The sequence below is a fragment of the Anneissia japonica genome, unplaced genomic scaffold (genome assembly GCF_011630105.1).
Source record: "Anneissia japonica isolate Jap-2015-1 unplaced genomic scaffold, ASM1163010v1 scaffold287580_len341680_cov180, whole genome shotgun sequence".
Taxonomy (NCBI): Eukaryota; Metazoa; Echinodermata; class Crinoidea; order Comatulida; family Comatulidae; genus Anneissia; species Anneissia japonica.
In genome coordinates this window covers 42556-57865 of record NW_022717063.1, presented here as the reverse complement: position 1 = coordinate 57865, position 15310 = coordinate 42556, and the positions used below count along the sequence as shown (strand labels likewise).

At 33.5% G+C, this 15310-nt stretch overlaps 2 protein-coding genes across 9 annotated transcripts in view; one reads left to right on the top strand and one right to left on the bottom strand.

The window, feature by feature from the left end:
* Window positions 1-15310, bottom strand: part of LOC117110098 (nucleoprotein TPR-like) — a 25675-nt gene that overhangs the window by 7367 nt on the left and 2998 nt on the right. The window contains exons 1-6 of one of the 8 annotated variants that reach the window (XM_033252690.1): window positions 14775-14866; window positions 8738-8849; window positions 6475-6596; window positions 3874-3945; window positions 838-945; window positions 587-661 (exon numbers count right to left, since the gene is read on the bottom strand). In XM_033252690.1, coding sequence (XP_033108581.1) covers window positions 587-661; window positions 838-945; window positions 3874-3945; window positions 6475-6596; window positions 8738-8795 — 435 coding nt within the window. In that variant the 5' untranslated portion in view covers window positions 8796-8849; window positions 14775-14866. Of the gene's footprint in view, window positions 1-586; window positions 662-837; window positions 946-3873; window positions 3946-6474; window positions 6597-8737; window positions 8850-10546; window positions 10668-14774; window positions 14867-15310 lie in introns of those variants that run through there. The other 7 variants (XM_033252685.1, XM_033252687.1, XM_033252686.1 and 4 more) reach the window with 7 other exon arrangements.
* Window positions 9251-15310, top strand: part of LOC117110097 (cubilin-like) — an 11560-nt gene continuing 5500 nt past the window's right edge. The window contains exons 1-7 of the mRNA XM_033252684.1: window positions 9251-9257; window positions 11467-11841; window positions 12712-12774; window positions 13251-13378; window positions 14209-14273; window positions 14455-14633; window positions 14870-14926. Coding sequence (XP_033108575.1) covers window positions 11475-11841; window positions 12712-12774; window positions 13251-13378; window positions 14209-14273; window positions 14455-14633; window positions 14870-14926 — 859 coding nt within the window. The 5' untranslated portion in view covers window positions 9251-9257; window positions 11467-11474. The remainder of the gene's footprint in view (window positions 9258-11466; window positions 11842-12711; window positions 12775-13250; window positions 13379-14208; window positions 14274-14454; window positions 14634-14869; window positions 14927-15310) is intronic.

The window sequence follows — 15310 nt, the reverse complement described above, 5'->3', positions numbered from 1 at the left end:
TATATATATATATATATATATGTATATATATATTTATATATATATAAACATATAATATAAATCAAGTTTTATATATCCAATAATGTATATATGATTTTTATAGACACACATACATACAATATATATGTACATAAATTAAAAATAAATTGTGCAGTAAGCTACTTTTGAGGGTAAATTATTTCCCCCCTTCCAAAGTTTGTGGAATAAAAATAAAAATTTCAAGAGGATGACCAATCCAGCATTATTTACTTACTTATTTTAATGGTGATTAAAATAAAATTTAAAAAATTATACTATAGGCCTAGTACTAAAGTAAATTGCTTACCATCACCTTTCCCATGTAATTTTATGGAAAAAAATGGAAACCACAGTGTGAAAATCTATGGTTTAGACATCAAATTTATTACAGGTTTAGAAACTGGCGTTTTGAAACATTATGGTAAAAAATTATATTTGTACAAGCTAATCCTAGAATTTTTTAAAATTTTGGGTGGGTTGGGCTGGGAAAACAATACTTTTTAGGAGCTATATAGACAGGTTTTCAAAATCTCAGATCTTCCCTTGATATTCAGCTTTCTATACTCACTAGCATACTGCGAATCTCATCCCTCAGTTTTAGTACTTCCTTTTCTGCGGTTTCTGTCAACAGAACATGCTTTTCCTATATAAAAAAAAAAAGATTACAAAATAATAGTATTGATGTTGATCAACTTCAGACTCTTCACAAACTTAGAAATAAGAGTAGTCGGAAAAGATAAAGATTCACATGAATAAAGCTTGTAATTGGATACAAGAGAAACCTTGCCACCTATGCTAGAGCTGACTCCAACATTGTACCTTGTCTTCCTTTATGGATATCAAATTATCATTGAACTTTTTCTTAATTTCACCCATCTGCATGTTATGCTCCTCTGTCTCTATCAAATTGCTTTTCTTCTCTGCATCCTAATTAAAACAATAGAATTTATGACAAAATAAATTAATCTAGTTAAACCTAAAAGATTTTTTGTTGTTGTGCTGTAAGCCATTGTTTTATTGCATACCAAAATAAATGAGCTTTTATTCGGTAATGAGGAATGATTTGTTTATCTTGTCAATTAAATAAATTTGTTGTAATAAGGCTTTTGAATATAAACCACTGATCTCTACTATAATAGCTGGATTGCTCATCGGCCAATCACGGTATAGAGAAAAGTGAAGCCATCCGATTAAATTATTGTTAAAAATAACGCTTCTTGCAAAACTTTTCAATAATAAATCTAAACTTAATGTAAGTGCAAGCGAAGTCGTGTTTATTTTGTGACGTCCATCACTAACAACACAAATAACTTTGCTTGAGCATTTTAAAACTGCATAAACATTCACGTCAAGTTGTTAGATGACTTGAAAAATAAAAATTATGTTAAATTTAACTTTATTATTAAAAAGTATTTATTGCAAGAATCTTTATTTTTAACCATAATTTAAACAAGTGCCAAAAGAGACTGGTCTAAACTGATACGTCACTTAGGCCCTCCAACATGGTGTTGGCGGCCTCACTAAAACCAGCTACTGTCGTAAATGAATTTATTACATTAGCCGCTTTCGTTATTTATTCAACATGGCTAAAATCACGTGACAACAATATGCAGTTATTAAAACATATTATACCAATTCTTTTAGCTGAGCTTAAATATAGGAAAAGGTTGCAACAAAATACCTTATCAGCCAAAGCAAGCAAATTCAAGAATTTGGTAATTTAACTATGGGAATAACTGCATTTTATATGAAATTACCACTCATTATTATTATTATTATTATTGATATTATTATTATTATTGATGTAATTTTTTTTAATACAATTATCGTTATTAACTGGAATAATAAAAGTATCATGGTTGAGTTCTTGACTAATGTATGCAACTGTATGTTTACCTATAACTTATGGATGTGAAATGATACAGTATATTGACTTAAATATTGACATAAAAAAAAAAACTATTAAAATGTTGGCCATATGTTACGTTATATATATATATATACATATATATATATATATATATGTATTTATGACATTATGAGGAAATAAAAGTGGGACGATCCCACAAAAGAGAAAAAAAAACAAAAAAAAACCAGCTACTATGGTATCCTGGGATTCTCAAGGAGACTTGGGAAACCTGGGCACTAAATGCAGTCTTTAGATTTCTGTCTTTTTTAGTGAAATTAAGAAATAATACATTTAATGTTTATGTTTTAAAATGGATGACTGCATGAGCCTTACTTATTCTCAGGCTGCATATTCTTAATAAAACATTTCATGTTAGCCAAACATGAAGTCCTGTACTCGTTTTACCCAACTCAATTAAAATATTACAGTAATTACTAACATTGCCCTAACATTATAGTTATTCAACAATATACATAAAAAACACTATATATACACAACATCTTATTATGTGCATTGGTTAATATTTTTATGTGTAAATCATATATAAAAAAATTTATTATAGAAAAATTGAATTATCATTATCTATTTTATAGTGGTTTTTATTGGAGAACAGTTTTTTATTTGGGTCTCCCAAAACCATGGTCTTTGGTAGAGAGTGTTTAATAGAGGGAACAGCTAATGATAAAAGATAAAACATGAAAACATGCAAAATATTATGAATTTGCGGAAAATAGGTTATTTTTCGCAAATTCATGCTTGCTTGCGGGAGTGCGGGAAGCCGTCCCAATTTTCGGTTAACTCCCACAAGACTTTGGACCCCTGTATACGAAGAACCTTTCTTCAGCGTTCTCGACACGATATTGATTCCGTGTCAAAGAACCGTTCTTTAATATGGCAAAAGGAAAGGTTCCTTTTTGTGGGCCCTTGGCCACATAGAACAGTTCTTTCTCATCAGTAGAAACAGGCCCTTAGACACCCATAGATAGTTTTTGGCAGAAAACTGAAAATTTTCTCCTTTAAATCAGGACTAGTTTTAAAATATAAATAGTGATTTTACTGAAGATGTATATACTTGCTCCACATTGAAAACCGATTGTGTTAATAGGAGATTCATACTTAAATGTATTATATGGTTTTGGCAGATCCAACTAAACAAAAAAACTTTCCCTTCAATAAAGTATACATTACAATACATAGTGACTTTAATGCAGTTTTTTAAAAAAAAATAATGATGATGATATGAACATACACGTCAAAGTGATACACAACAGATAATGTTCTGTGTAAACAGTGCTATTGAATAGGCCTATATATACAGATAGATTCAATTCAATTCAAATTTATTTGAGCATAATTCTACACATTACAAATAACAAAACAATGAACATATAAAAAGATAATTTAGTAAAACATTTACACCTCAGGATAACCCAAAAAAACCGAATCGGTTAATTTCCATTGGGTCCATTAAATAAAAAAATTACATAAAAGTTGTTTAAAAACTAAAACAAACATTAAAATTTATTAAAACCTTTAAAATTACTAATGAAAGTAAAACTTAAATAAAAGAAATAAAACCCATTTAACCTTAAAAGTATGTAAAATTTAGTAGGACAATGTTGTTAGAAATAGTACTGGAGATTTAGTTATCTGAATGAGCACAGGACTTGATGTTTGAATATCCAGAAATGGTTTGTTAAGAATCAATAACTGTAAACTGTAAATCCATTCTGAATCACTATGAATACGACAATCTTGCATTTACGGTATCATTTCCTAATTTCTCTCTAAATAGTGATATTTAAGACCAGTAGTGCCGGTCTTTAATTGGATTGATTCTAATTAGAGACCAAAGTTGCTAAAGACCACCAAACCCCTAGTCCCAAAAGTGGTCTTTAATTGGAGGGAGAACTGTATTATTATTATTATTATTATAACAATATTACTATTTTCTTTTGAAGATTCAGATTTTCTTGAAGAAGTTGCTGTATCTTTTCTTCAGCTTCAGCATGAAGTTCCTGAGAAAGGAAAAAAAAAATCTCTGAACCTATGTCCACACCATCTAGTGGCAGATTTAGCCCTCCCCTGCCCCTAAATTTTTCAAAATTATCAACAAAAAAATTGGAGAAAATTCCCAGCCATCTAGAGGTGCCACAATCATAACTGTTCTTACCTCAGACCCAACCATGAGGCTAAAGTAGGTGGATACTCAATCCGGTATTAAGTCAATCCCAGGGCATCCTCTATATTTCAAATTCCTGGACCCACCACTGCCATCAAATTTACGTGGCAAATCACGCAAATTCCACATAACACAGGATAGTGTGGACAAAGGTTTAAAAATCATGTAGAAACAAAACTATAATTATACGGTAACATGTAGATGCAAATTACAGGAAATGATCTTGTAGTATATTAATTATTATTACACAATGTTTCAAGAGATTAAAACTTTTGGTATAAGTGACTTAGAGGACATGGTAAAACATTTAAAATAACATATGATAAATAGTTTAAATTAAAACAAAACAAAAATTATGGAAAAAAGAAATTGCAAATTTTTGTAAGTACGTTTTATGAGAGGGCTTGGAGATGATTGGAAAAATTAGCAAGACTGTGACAGAAAAATTGCTACACAATATTGAGAAGATGGAAAGAAAAAGGACACATTTTAAATATACAGTAATATGGTCTATCGTATTGTAAGAAACCAAAAAATACATTCAATAAATACACTGAGTTCTACTAATTTAATAGGATCAAGTACATTTTAATTTCCAATAAAACACAGAGAGAAAAATAATTTAGATGTCTTTGGTTTTCAGAATTATTAACTACTCTACCATATGTTGCTCATGGGCAACTATCCAAGCAGAGTTATTAGCAATACTTTCAAAAATCAGGGTTGCACGTTTGAATTTTTTTTTTTTTACTGAAATACAAGGCTAAAAGCCACTCAAGGTAAAGGCTAGATAAATAGGAAAACAGCAGGACAAAAAGAAAAAGATTTCAATCAAGCAAACTTTAAAGAATCATTTCAGAGTGGATAAGGTGTAGATTCACACTCAGTGGCGGACCGTAGGGTAAATTGCACGGTATGCTAGGTATTGGCATAGGATGTGAGAGGGGCGCGCACTTCCCCCAATCCCCGAAAAAGAAAATACTCGCCCATCCCCAGTAGAGCCCCGCTCACAAATCATGCTCAAGTACTTAAAAATCACCTCAAATTACCTCATTTTGCGAGTTATCCCCTTCACCTATTCACCAATCCCCCACTATTTACCTTTCCACCCCCATCAGCTCCTTTCCATTTCAAAACCCCTACGTCACTGATGCTAGGGCCTGCTAGTAGGAAAAATTTGTAAGCCTGCTACTACTATACAGAATCAGATTGCTTTCTAGTTGAAATAGAAAAGTAAAGTTATTTTTAATACCGGCATGGTTGTAGTACCTTCCCTTCAAAAGAATTCCTATTCTTGAATTTTAACAAATTTCAATTCAAATAATGATAATTCAAAGTTTCTTCTATATTGGTCATATTTATGCAAATTTATTTAAACTTTTACCACTGAGATTAGGCCTATAGATAAAATATCCGATCGGCTGTGGAGGTCTCGATTTGTGAGAAGAGCATGCGCACATTCTCTTGGAAGCACCGCAAAGGTGTGGCTCTGGGGGAAAAAAATTCCTTTCAAATTGCTTGGTTCTGCAAGTAAGATGGTGAGAAGCTTTTGAGAGCCTAGTGACATAACCAAAATAATTTGGATGGTGAAACAAGATCAGATAAACCAGATGAACAAAATTCAAAACACAAATCGATAAAATAAACAAAGGGAGGCAACTGCTCTTCTGCGAGCAAGGAGGAAGGAATCTTCTTGCTCTAAATAAATATCCCAAACACACTGCTTTACTCCTACCTATACAAGAAATGTAATTACCCCAACATAATTTAGAATTATGAAATGTCAATCCCAAGGATATGAATATCTTCTGATGTAGGTATAGGCATCAAACCCATAAAGACAAGAGGAAAGTTGAGATCTCGAGCACGAGACAAAGTCATCAGGTTGGTTTTCTTGTGGTTAAAATTGACAAGCCATTCACAGCCCAATTCCAAAACATTGATAAGATCATTGTTAACAGATTTACAAAGAAACGTGCGAGAGGTAAACTATAGAGTCTGGTGAAGGCCCAATTTTAGGATTAACTGCCAACCATTACCCATCCCCATGCATTTTGGTTGGTAAAATGCTAACAACATTACTGCAACCCAAGGTTAAGGTATTAAATTTATTATCTGATGCTTGAAAAGTGACCTTTTGAACATTGAACATGTATTTTGGCTTCCTTTGGGCAAAAAAAAAAAGAAGAAAATGCCGACCCTCGATTGTTTCTTTTTTTTATTAGGAAGGCTTGGGCAACACACATTTCCCTCTAATTATGACCATTATACACTCCATTTCAGAGTTTTGGGCCACACTTCCACATGGTTTTTACCTGTTGCATTTGATTTAGGGTTTGAAATTATGATATTTAGAAATACAAACCCTTCTTATTTTCAATTCTTCAATGGCCTCAAAGATCTTTGTTTGCAGACAAAATGTATCAGCTTGACTGTAAAATTGTTTTTCAGCAGAGAGTGTGCGTTTGAGCTGAATAGGAGCATCCCCTGTTAAAAAAAAAGAGACCTAAATTAGTCGGAAATACTTTGAGTAAATCCTGAGGTATAAAACAGGATGCATTGGAAATCTACAGTATCTATTAAAAGATACAGTATGTATCAATTATACATTGGCCCTTGGTATGAGGGGATGTACGTAGCATATTCTCACCCAATAAAAATACACATAGCATTTAACTTGGAGTATCCAGGGGCCTAACATTTTGCTACATAGTAGTGTGGTAGTATCCTGTTTGTGACTTTGTCTGGTGACCCGTCATTGACCCAATACCTGAAAGCCATAACACCTGCTAACCCAATGCATTGGATATATCCAAAGCAATTCAATCACTAAATAGAATAATTGCATATGCATTAAAATCAGATATCAATCACTACCGTACATCACACCATGGAGTTATACTTGAAGGCCTCCATGATTACATATACAGAATTATAGTACAGAAGTATAGAAGTAGTAGACCAAATATGTAACTATCTGTTTGAGGAAAATATGTGAATAACAGAACTATGAAAGGCAAAGTTTACTTACTTTGAAGTGACTTTAGTGAACCTCAATTTCTTGGTAGTTACCATGAATAAATGGGGTATCATTTTTAGTATAGATACAGGTCTCCTTAAACCCCTCCAATTAAAGACCACTTTTCTGTGGTCCTAAATTAACAACTTTATTATCATAATTAGAGACCAAGCTGCTAAAGACCATGAAAACCCTACCAGTCCCAAAAGGACTTTAATTGCAGGAAGACCTATATATTAAAATATTATAAATACAAGTGTACAAGTATATTTTATTTGCTCTTTATAGACTAAAACAGCCCTGAATTTCGAATTGGAATGGATTGGATATATTCGGTGTAAACACCAAGGATAACTCACGAAAGTCTAGAAGGAGCTGACTTATTTCCAGTGGGGTCCTTCTGGTGGTGATTGGGTAGTACACCGGGAGACAATCCCCTACTCTTTTCTGAAGAGTGTACTGCGTTTTTTAACATTCACATGGGCCATAAATGCAGACTGGACCAACCGAAAGACAGTGCGCTATTGTAACTTGTATTACAGCCCTCCAGCTGAAACACAAGGAGAAGCAGCGATGGGAATTTCATGTCCGCAATCGCTGACCATATTGCCGAGCCAGAATTGCTACAGGACGGCAATTTTTTTGCCAACCTAGGCCTAGATTTCTTTGCTTCAAAATCTGCTAGGGAAGTCAAAACTTTGAGTGAAACAGGCTATAGCAGGCACTAAATTTCATGTATGTCGTCATACAAGGAAATTGGTTGTTCGTAAAACAGATTTGTTTGTACAATAGGCCTAATTATTTTTAATAGGCATACAGTACATACAAGTGTGTACAATCGTCTTATCTTTCTCGCCTTAGCCTAGCAAGGCCTAATAGTTTCGTAGGCTAATTAGGAATGATGCTAGCCAGCCAAGGCCTAAAACATCTTCCAATTGAATTGAATATTTAAACTTGATATTTTTAACTTTTCCTACTATATAAGTGGTTGATGCAACCTTTGATTATGGAATACCCCTCCCTTCCCTCCCTGCCATTTGCACTGAAACAATAAAAGTGACATCAAGCAAATAAGATTTTCATTTTCACAGCTAAGGCAAAAGGTTAAAAAAAATTTAACGATAGCAATAAAGAGAGCTCAGACAATATATAATTGGCATAAACAAACAAAACTGTACTTTTTATATACCAAACCCTAGTTTCTAAGGTACGGTAAGTCAATTTTGGTGATAAGCCCACGCCATATCTTACATTAAATTTCAGGTACGGCATTACCCTGGTTAAAATCCCAGGATCTTGATTGATAAATCCCTGACTTAAACACAAGTACTTAGAAAGAAAAAAAAACAACCAAAGAATTGAATTGGGTATGGGTATTAATAATTTTCCTTCCACCTACAAGTTACTGTAGATGATGTTATGTGTCTGAAAATGATGTCATTATATTTTTTTGTGTAAAAAATTTAATTTCTCCAAGTGCATTGCCAACCTGGCTGGATAAAGCAAGTCACCTAAAAGGTCACCCAATTTTATGTTCACAGGATGGGCTTATACATGAGAAACAAGGGTAGAAATTATTGCTTGATTAGTACACAGTTCTAAATGTTACCTGTATTCCTATCATTTTTAGACATTGGATGCTGCTCATCAACATTGCTAGATGACATCTTCTATCTATTCTGTACAACCAGCAAAATATCAGTAATGATAGTGATAATGATCTGATAAAATAAATAAAATGATGAGTTATTAATAATATTATATATTATTACAAAATTCATTTGATTTATATGTTGATAAAAAACATGACATAATATATCGGTGCTAAAGTCATCAACTTAAGTTTGTTGATTTTAATGCTGATATCTATTCACCAATATATTTCGGTCCAACTGAATAGTAGAGAATTGCATGCTATAAAAACAGGAAGTTGCAATTATAAAAAATTTTTAAGCCTTTGCTGAAAAATAATGAATATAACATATGAGAAAGGAAAGAAAACATTAAATTAAGCCTTGAAACTAAGTGATAAAAAAAAGCATGGGTGTTTAAAAGTACACATCATACTTAAATGACCTAACAAGCAAAAACATAAATTGCTCACACGTTCCTTGAGTTATGGTCCAATGGTAAGTAAATAAACAATTTTTAATTACTTTTCAATATTGCTTGTGGTGAAATTTTAAAAAAAATCTCCAAAAAATAAATTGCTTTTTTAAAAGAGCAATTTTGTATGCACAGAACCATAGAGATATAATAAACAATTACTGTATTTACTCTATTTGTCTTCATTGAACTTTTCTATCCATTGATATCCTTAATGTGGATTGGATATATTCAGTATAAACACAAAGGATAACCCACAAAAGTCCAAAGACTTATTTCCTGTGGGTGTTTCTGGTGGGGATTAGGCAGCACAGTGCACATACATCACCCAAACTGTAAAGTAAGGCCTGCATCCTCAGTGTAAAAAGTTGGCCTAGAAATCCATCCACCCATTTCTGGAAATAAGGGCTGATTGAAGCGCACATTTTGCAGAAATTTTATCTACTTATATAAACAATGTATCATATATGTAGTAATTACGATTCTTCACACCTATTTTCCTAGCGATTTTCCATGCAATATCGAGCTGGTTTTTTAGGTATGCTGCTGGATAGAAGGTTGAAATAGGCCTAGGCTAGTTTAAAACGCATAATAATAGGCCTGCCCTCGGCCTACTACTACTAGGCCTCCATACTGTTAAGATTTTTAATTGCACGGAGGATATATCTAAAAACTCTGCTCAATCTTGTGAGAAAAATCGCTTGGAAAATAGGTGCACAGAATAGTAATTTCTGCATATGCATTGTTGATCACTTATATATTAATCAAGATTTGTCCAAAGCAAAATGTTTGGCAAAATTTGCCCTTATTCTTTGAAATGCAGGTATGGATTTCTAGGCCTAGTTGCCTAGGGGGCTTAGGCCCTAGGTCAAATTTTTGAGCGGAGGATCTATAGGCCCAGGGCCCTACTCCCCGAGCAGGCCTTACTTACAGTACACAAAACCGGCCCTTACACTTGGCTAGGCTATTAGGCCTATATTACCAACTCCCTGCACCATAATTCGGATAAGAGAAAAAAATTATGGCTGATAAAAAAAAAAAAAACCACTACTACATCGTCTCCAGCTAGTAGTAGTAGCCTACCTATCCTACACATAGGAGGCTAGGACTACTTAGGGCTTAGCTAGGCGGTGGTAGCCTAGGGTCTAGGCTAGCTAGGCTATGCCTGGCCGCAAGGCCTGACCCAACTAACTAGGCCTAGCTAGGGCCTTGCATATGCTAGGCCTAGGCTCAAACTGAAGGGATTGAACTGCTTGCGACCAATATTTTTAAACAGAATATAGAAGATAAAATGAAATAATAAACGATTAACAGTGAACATTTTTGGAGACCATATTGAAATAAATGTCAAAACTTGCAACTACTGCTCTCAACTTAACTCAAAAAAATAACCTGTTTTTTTTTCAAACACCAAAGATTTTTGTTGTTCCAACTTTACAAAACTATTGATGGCGCTATATATTTGTGATTAAAGCATGGAGGTATAAAAATACCTCCATGATTAAAGTGATTGGCATTTTTAGAGAGAGCTACAAACAATGCAACTATGCATTGATTGAAATTCGATTTCTCGCGCCTGTTGAATACTCAAAAACAGGCGTTCCAAAATGTTGCGTGATAAATTGATTAATTTATTATGAAACAGACCTATGGGAAACGCCATGGACATCGATATTGGGTCCTCCCATTTCATTTGTGGTCACATAATTATTAATAACATTTGGATATTTTGTTATGAAACCTCCGTAAATTAGGTGTCTAAGCGTAAGTAAAACTTAAGATTTTGGTAGCCAAATATCTACCACTTTATGATAGGGTAATAATTATTAGTATACAAATTCCATATGATGCATATCCCGTTGATACTGTAGATAGTGTAAAATATAATTATTTATAAAAGAGTGTATCACGGGTATACACGATTTTGAGGGTGAGTTAATTCTTGGTTACTATTTTTTCTGGTGAAAATGGATAACGCCTTTTAATTTCACTGTAAATGTGGAACTACAACACACACAAAAATACCATCAAAATATGTTCAATTGATGTTGGCCGTGGGATTTTAGGTACCACTTAAAGTGATACGTTGCCTCATGATTGCAACCATACGTAGCCTATTATATTATTGGGTAAATAGTTTCATCTGGTTTCCAATAGTTGATTCAATATATATATACCATCATAGGCCCTTATAAACAATCGAGCTGGTACATTTTATTTTTTTAATTGCAGCTTCTAAGATGTATTCAAAACCTACATGGCACGATCGGCGTGGTTACCCTCCTGCCCCATTCCCCTATCGCGACACTCCCCGCCCATTGCCCAGCTCAACGTTATCAAGCAACACGCCACAATACCAGCAACCACAATACCCGACGTTACAGCAAATTCACAATAATCGTAAAGTAAGGCACAATAAGAGGAGCAGATCTAAAAGAAGACAGCAAAAGAAAAGGAAAGGATGTATGCAACGAAGACATATAGCTATTGATATGCCAATATTCAATAGAAGAAAGGCAATTCTAATTACAAATTCACTGTTACTCACGTTATTTTGGATAACACTGGCTAGTTTAATTACATTTGGGATATTCATGTGCCTGTACGGTAAGATTTACTACAATTCTGTATTAATTTTTTTCCCTTCTTTTTGTTCTAATATAGTTCTCACCTTCCAAATACAGGCTCTTCTTATCCTGGAGCTCTAATTCGATACCGATTTTCAACAATGTAACTTCGCATTAATAACTAAGCTCCTCAAATTAGAGACCTACAACACCCTAGATTTGAAGTTTAAAAATTAGGAAAAATCATCTCCAATAAGACAATGTTTGCAGAAGTAAAGATAAACAAATTTAACAAAAAAATCCCCATATCTACACCATAATCATTATATTCATAACAAATATTGTATATTTAACATGTTTATTTTGTCAATTAGGCTTAATCTTCTTCATATTAATTCCTTAAACAATTTTCTGTGGTCAAATCTGAAATTGGATGGTGAACAGATAAGTAACGGCGATGAAGATGATGGTAATGGTGGTGATGATAATAGTGATAGTACCGATGACGGTGACGATGAGCATGATGTAGGCCTAATGGTGGTGGGGTGAAGACGATGGTGATGACTTCACGCATGATACTTTGTTGATGATGCTAGGCCTATAATAAAGTTTTTGACGATGCTACTTGCTGATGATGATGACAATATTAATGATAATGATGATAATGATGGTGATGGTGATGATGATGGTATGTAGATGATAATGATATTAATAATGGTGATAATGATGAAGATTGTATGAGAGTAGCCCTAATTATAATGTTAATAATGCTGATGTTGTTGATGAAGACGATGTTCCGAGTGATCACGATGATGATAAAGAGATCAATTGTGATGGTGGTGGCGGTAATGATGATGATGATAACGTCAGAATAATAATACAAATCATATTAAACGCTTCTTTCTCCAAGTGTTTAATTTTGATGACGTCACACCCACCGAAGAACCAGCAGAAAATTTACTTGTACCACTTGGTTCGTATTTTTTAATTACTTAATATTTAATTAAATACTAATGAATTCATTTATTAATTCATTCATTTAATCCTTCATTCAATCGTTCTTTCGTTGATTCATTCAAACATTCATACTTTTAATATTATTATTTATGATTTTATTTGTTAATCATTTTTTTTCCTATATTTATTTATTTATTTATTGTTTTTTGTTGTATTTATTATAAGTCTCCATGACACATTTGCTACATTGGTATTAGGCATTGTAACATCTGCGCTGAAACAAGTTCAAATTGTTGATCCTGTGTAGATTCACCAATGTAAGATGTAAACATTTTTATGGCATATCGTACACTATCGGAAATGAGTAGCCATTTTCAAGTAAAATCACGTATTGAACTCTAGTTAGAATGGATGTGCTTGGTCTTATTACTATATTATCCTGTTAAAGAGCGGACTAAATTTGTGTTGCATCAAATTACGATTTCGGTTTAGTTGCAAGAACGTTCGATGGTTCTTTTGCACTTCTGACGATCAATGGTTCGACTGCTAATTTTCAACCAGCATTCAACGATCCAAGTTCTGAGGAATATGTTGAATTAGCCGACGCAATCGAAGTATCCGTGAGTATTTTTACCTATGTATGTATGTATCCCGGTCAGTTGCGGCGCCAGTGTGGTGCCAGAGGAGCTGAATCCACCTCTCCCCAGTTAGGCAGACCAATTCCACCAATCGCATAACGACTCGTCTGACCAAAACACTATTTTTGTATTAATTGTTCTTGTTTAAACATTAAGGAATAAAACATTTTCTAAAGAGTCCTCATGAATGCTTGAAAAATTACCAAAAATTGTCCACTACAGCAGGGAGTGGCACAGCTCTGAACCCCAGCATGGGCTGTACTGGACCCCGCTAGAAATGATCAGACACCCCTATCGGACCTCTTAGTCACTCATCCTGCGTAGGACAACTCCTGGCGCCACTAATCTCGATTGGTGTCATTTACTTCGACATTTGTTGCTGTATTATAAATGATGCATAGGCCTACTCAATTATATTCGAACTGCTTTCTCAGATTCCTAATAACAAAATATTTGTCATTTTGCTAGTTAGCCAACAAGTCTTTCAAGTAATACTACAGGCAATTTATATATTAATGAAATATGCCATTACTAAAAATAGAAGCTATTGGCGCAGTGGTTTGGATATTTTTTGATGATGATGATAATGATGATGATGATGATGATGATGATGATGACGTTGATGATGACAATTATTCTGTTGACGAGGAAAATGATGACAAGGATTACGATAACGATGATAGGCCTAATAACGATGATGACCGATGACAGTTATACAATATTAACAATAAACAATAAAACATAAAGTATGCACGATCTCTTGTTAATTATGATAATGGTAAAACTGATATTAGATAATTATTCATTTGTAGCTTGATGATATTTACATGCCCATCGATAATGCAACCTATGTTGGATCGACAGTAACTGGGTTTCAGTAAGGACGTTTTTTATTCCTATGAACAGGCATATACTATAAAATTACTGTAGTATAAAACACCGATAAACTAGAATCAGTTTTAATACCGTACGGCAGTTTAAGATTAAATAATGTCTTCTAAATTAATATAATTTAAATCAATGTCTTTTGGATGCTAACTTTTGATGTTTATTTTAAGGGAGGGAAGCATCATCACCAACTTTAAGGTAATGTTTGAAGTACGTGAAAATTCGTCACTAGACCTTGAAACTGAACTCAAGTTAACTTTAATTGATGCAATAGAAGGAGGGCGCCCTACTGGTAGTAACCTACTTCTTGGTGCAGATCGTGATACTGTCGTTATTATGCCTGGAGAAGGTATGTTACATACATCATCAGAAAGTGTGTAAATTACTCAACAGTAATTATTAGTTAATAATAGGTGAAAGGTTATTATGATATGGAGCTTTGCATAGTTATCAATATAATGTGACTAATTTACTGAAAATATCAAATTACCTCGCTACTAAAAGGAGAAATCAGAACTCGGTTTACTGCCAACCCATCTATCTACTGTCAACATAATAATTCCCCCAATATCGTTTTGCTTGTAGCCGGACCGGTAACATCTACTCCTTCGACAAACCCAGCAACACCTACACGAGAAGAAGGTACGTGGGCCTATGTATAAGTAATACAAAAGTGATTGATTTTTTTTTTTATAATGCAGATTCTAATATTACTTATAACTGGATAATCATAATTAATGAATAACGAAGTACTATTGATATCATCTAATATATTAATTTATTTCTGTTTAGCTTTATCTATACAAATATACTCCGTTTCCTGTTGGATATCTCGTTAAGAATGTACTTATTATGAACACAGTAGAAGTCTTAACTAGACACATATATATATATATATATAGGCTGTTTATTCTAATCTCACCCAGCCTATTGTTTCCAATCATGCTTGCATGAAATTCTCACTTTATACCATCTAGCTTTTTCTACCCTCACTCACTCGCCACTGAGGAAGGACTAGTGTTGTCC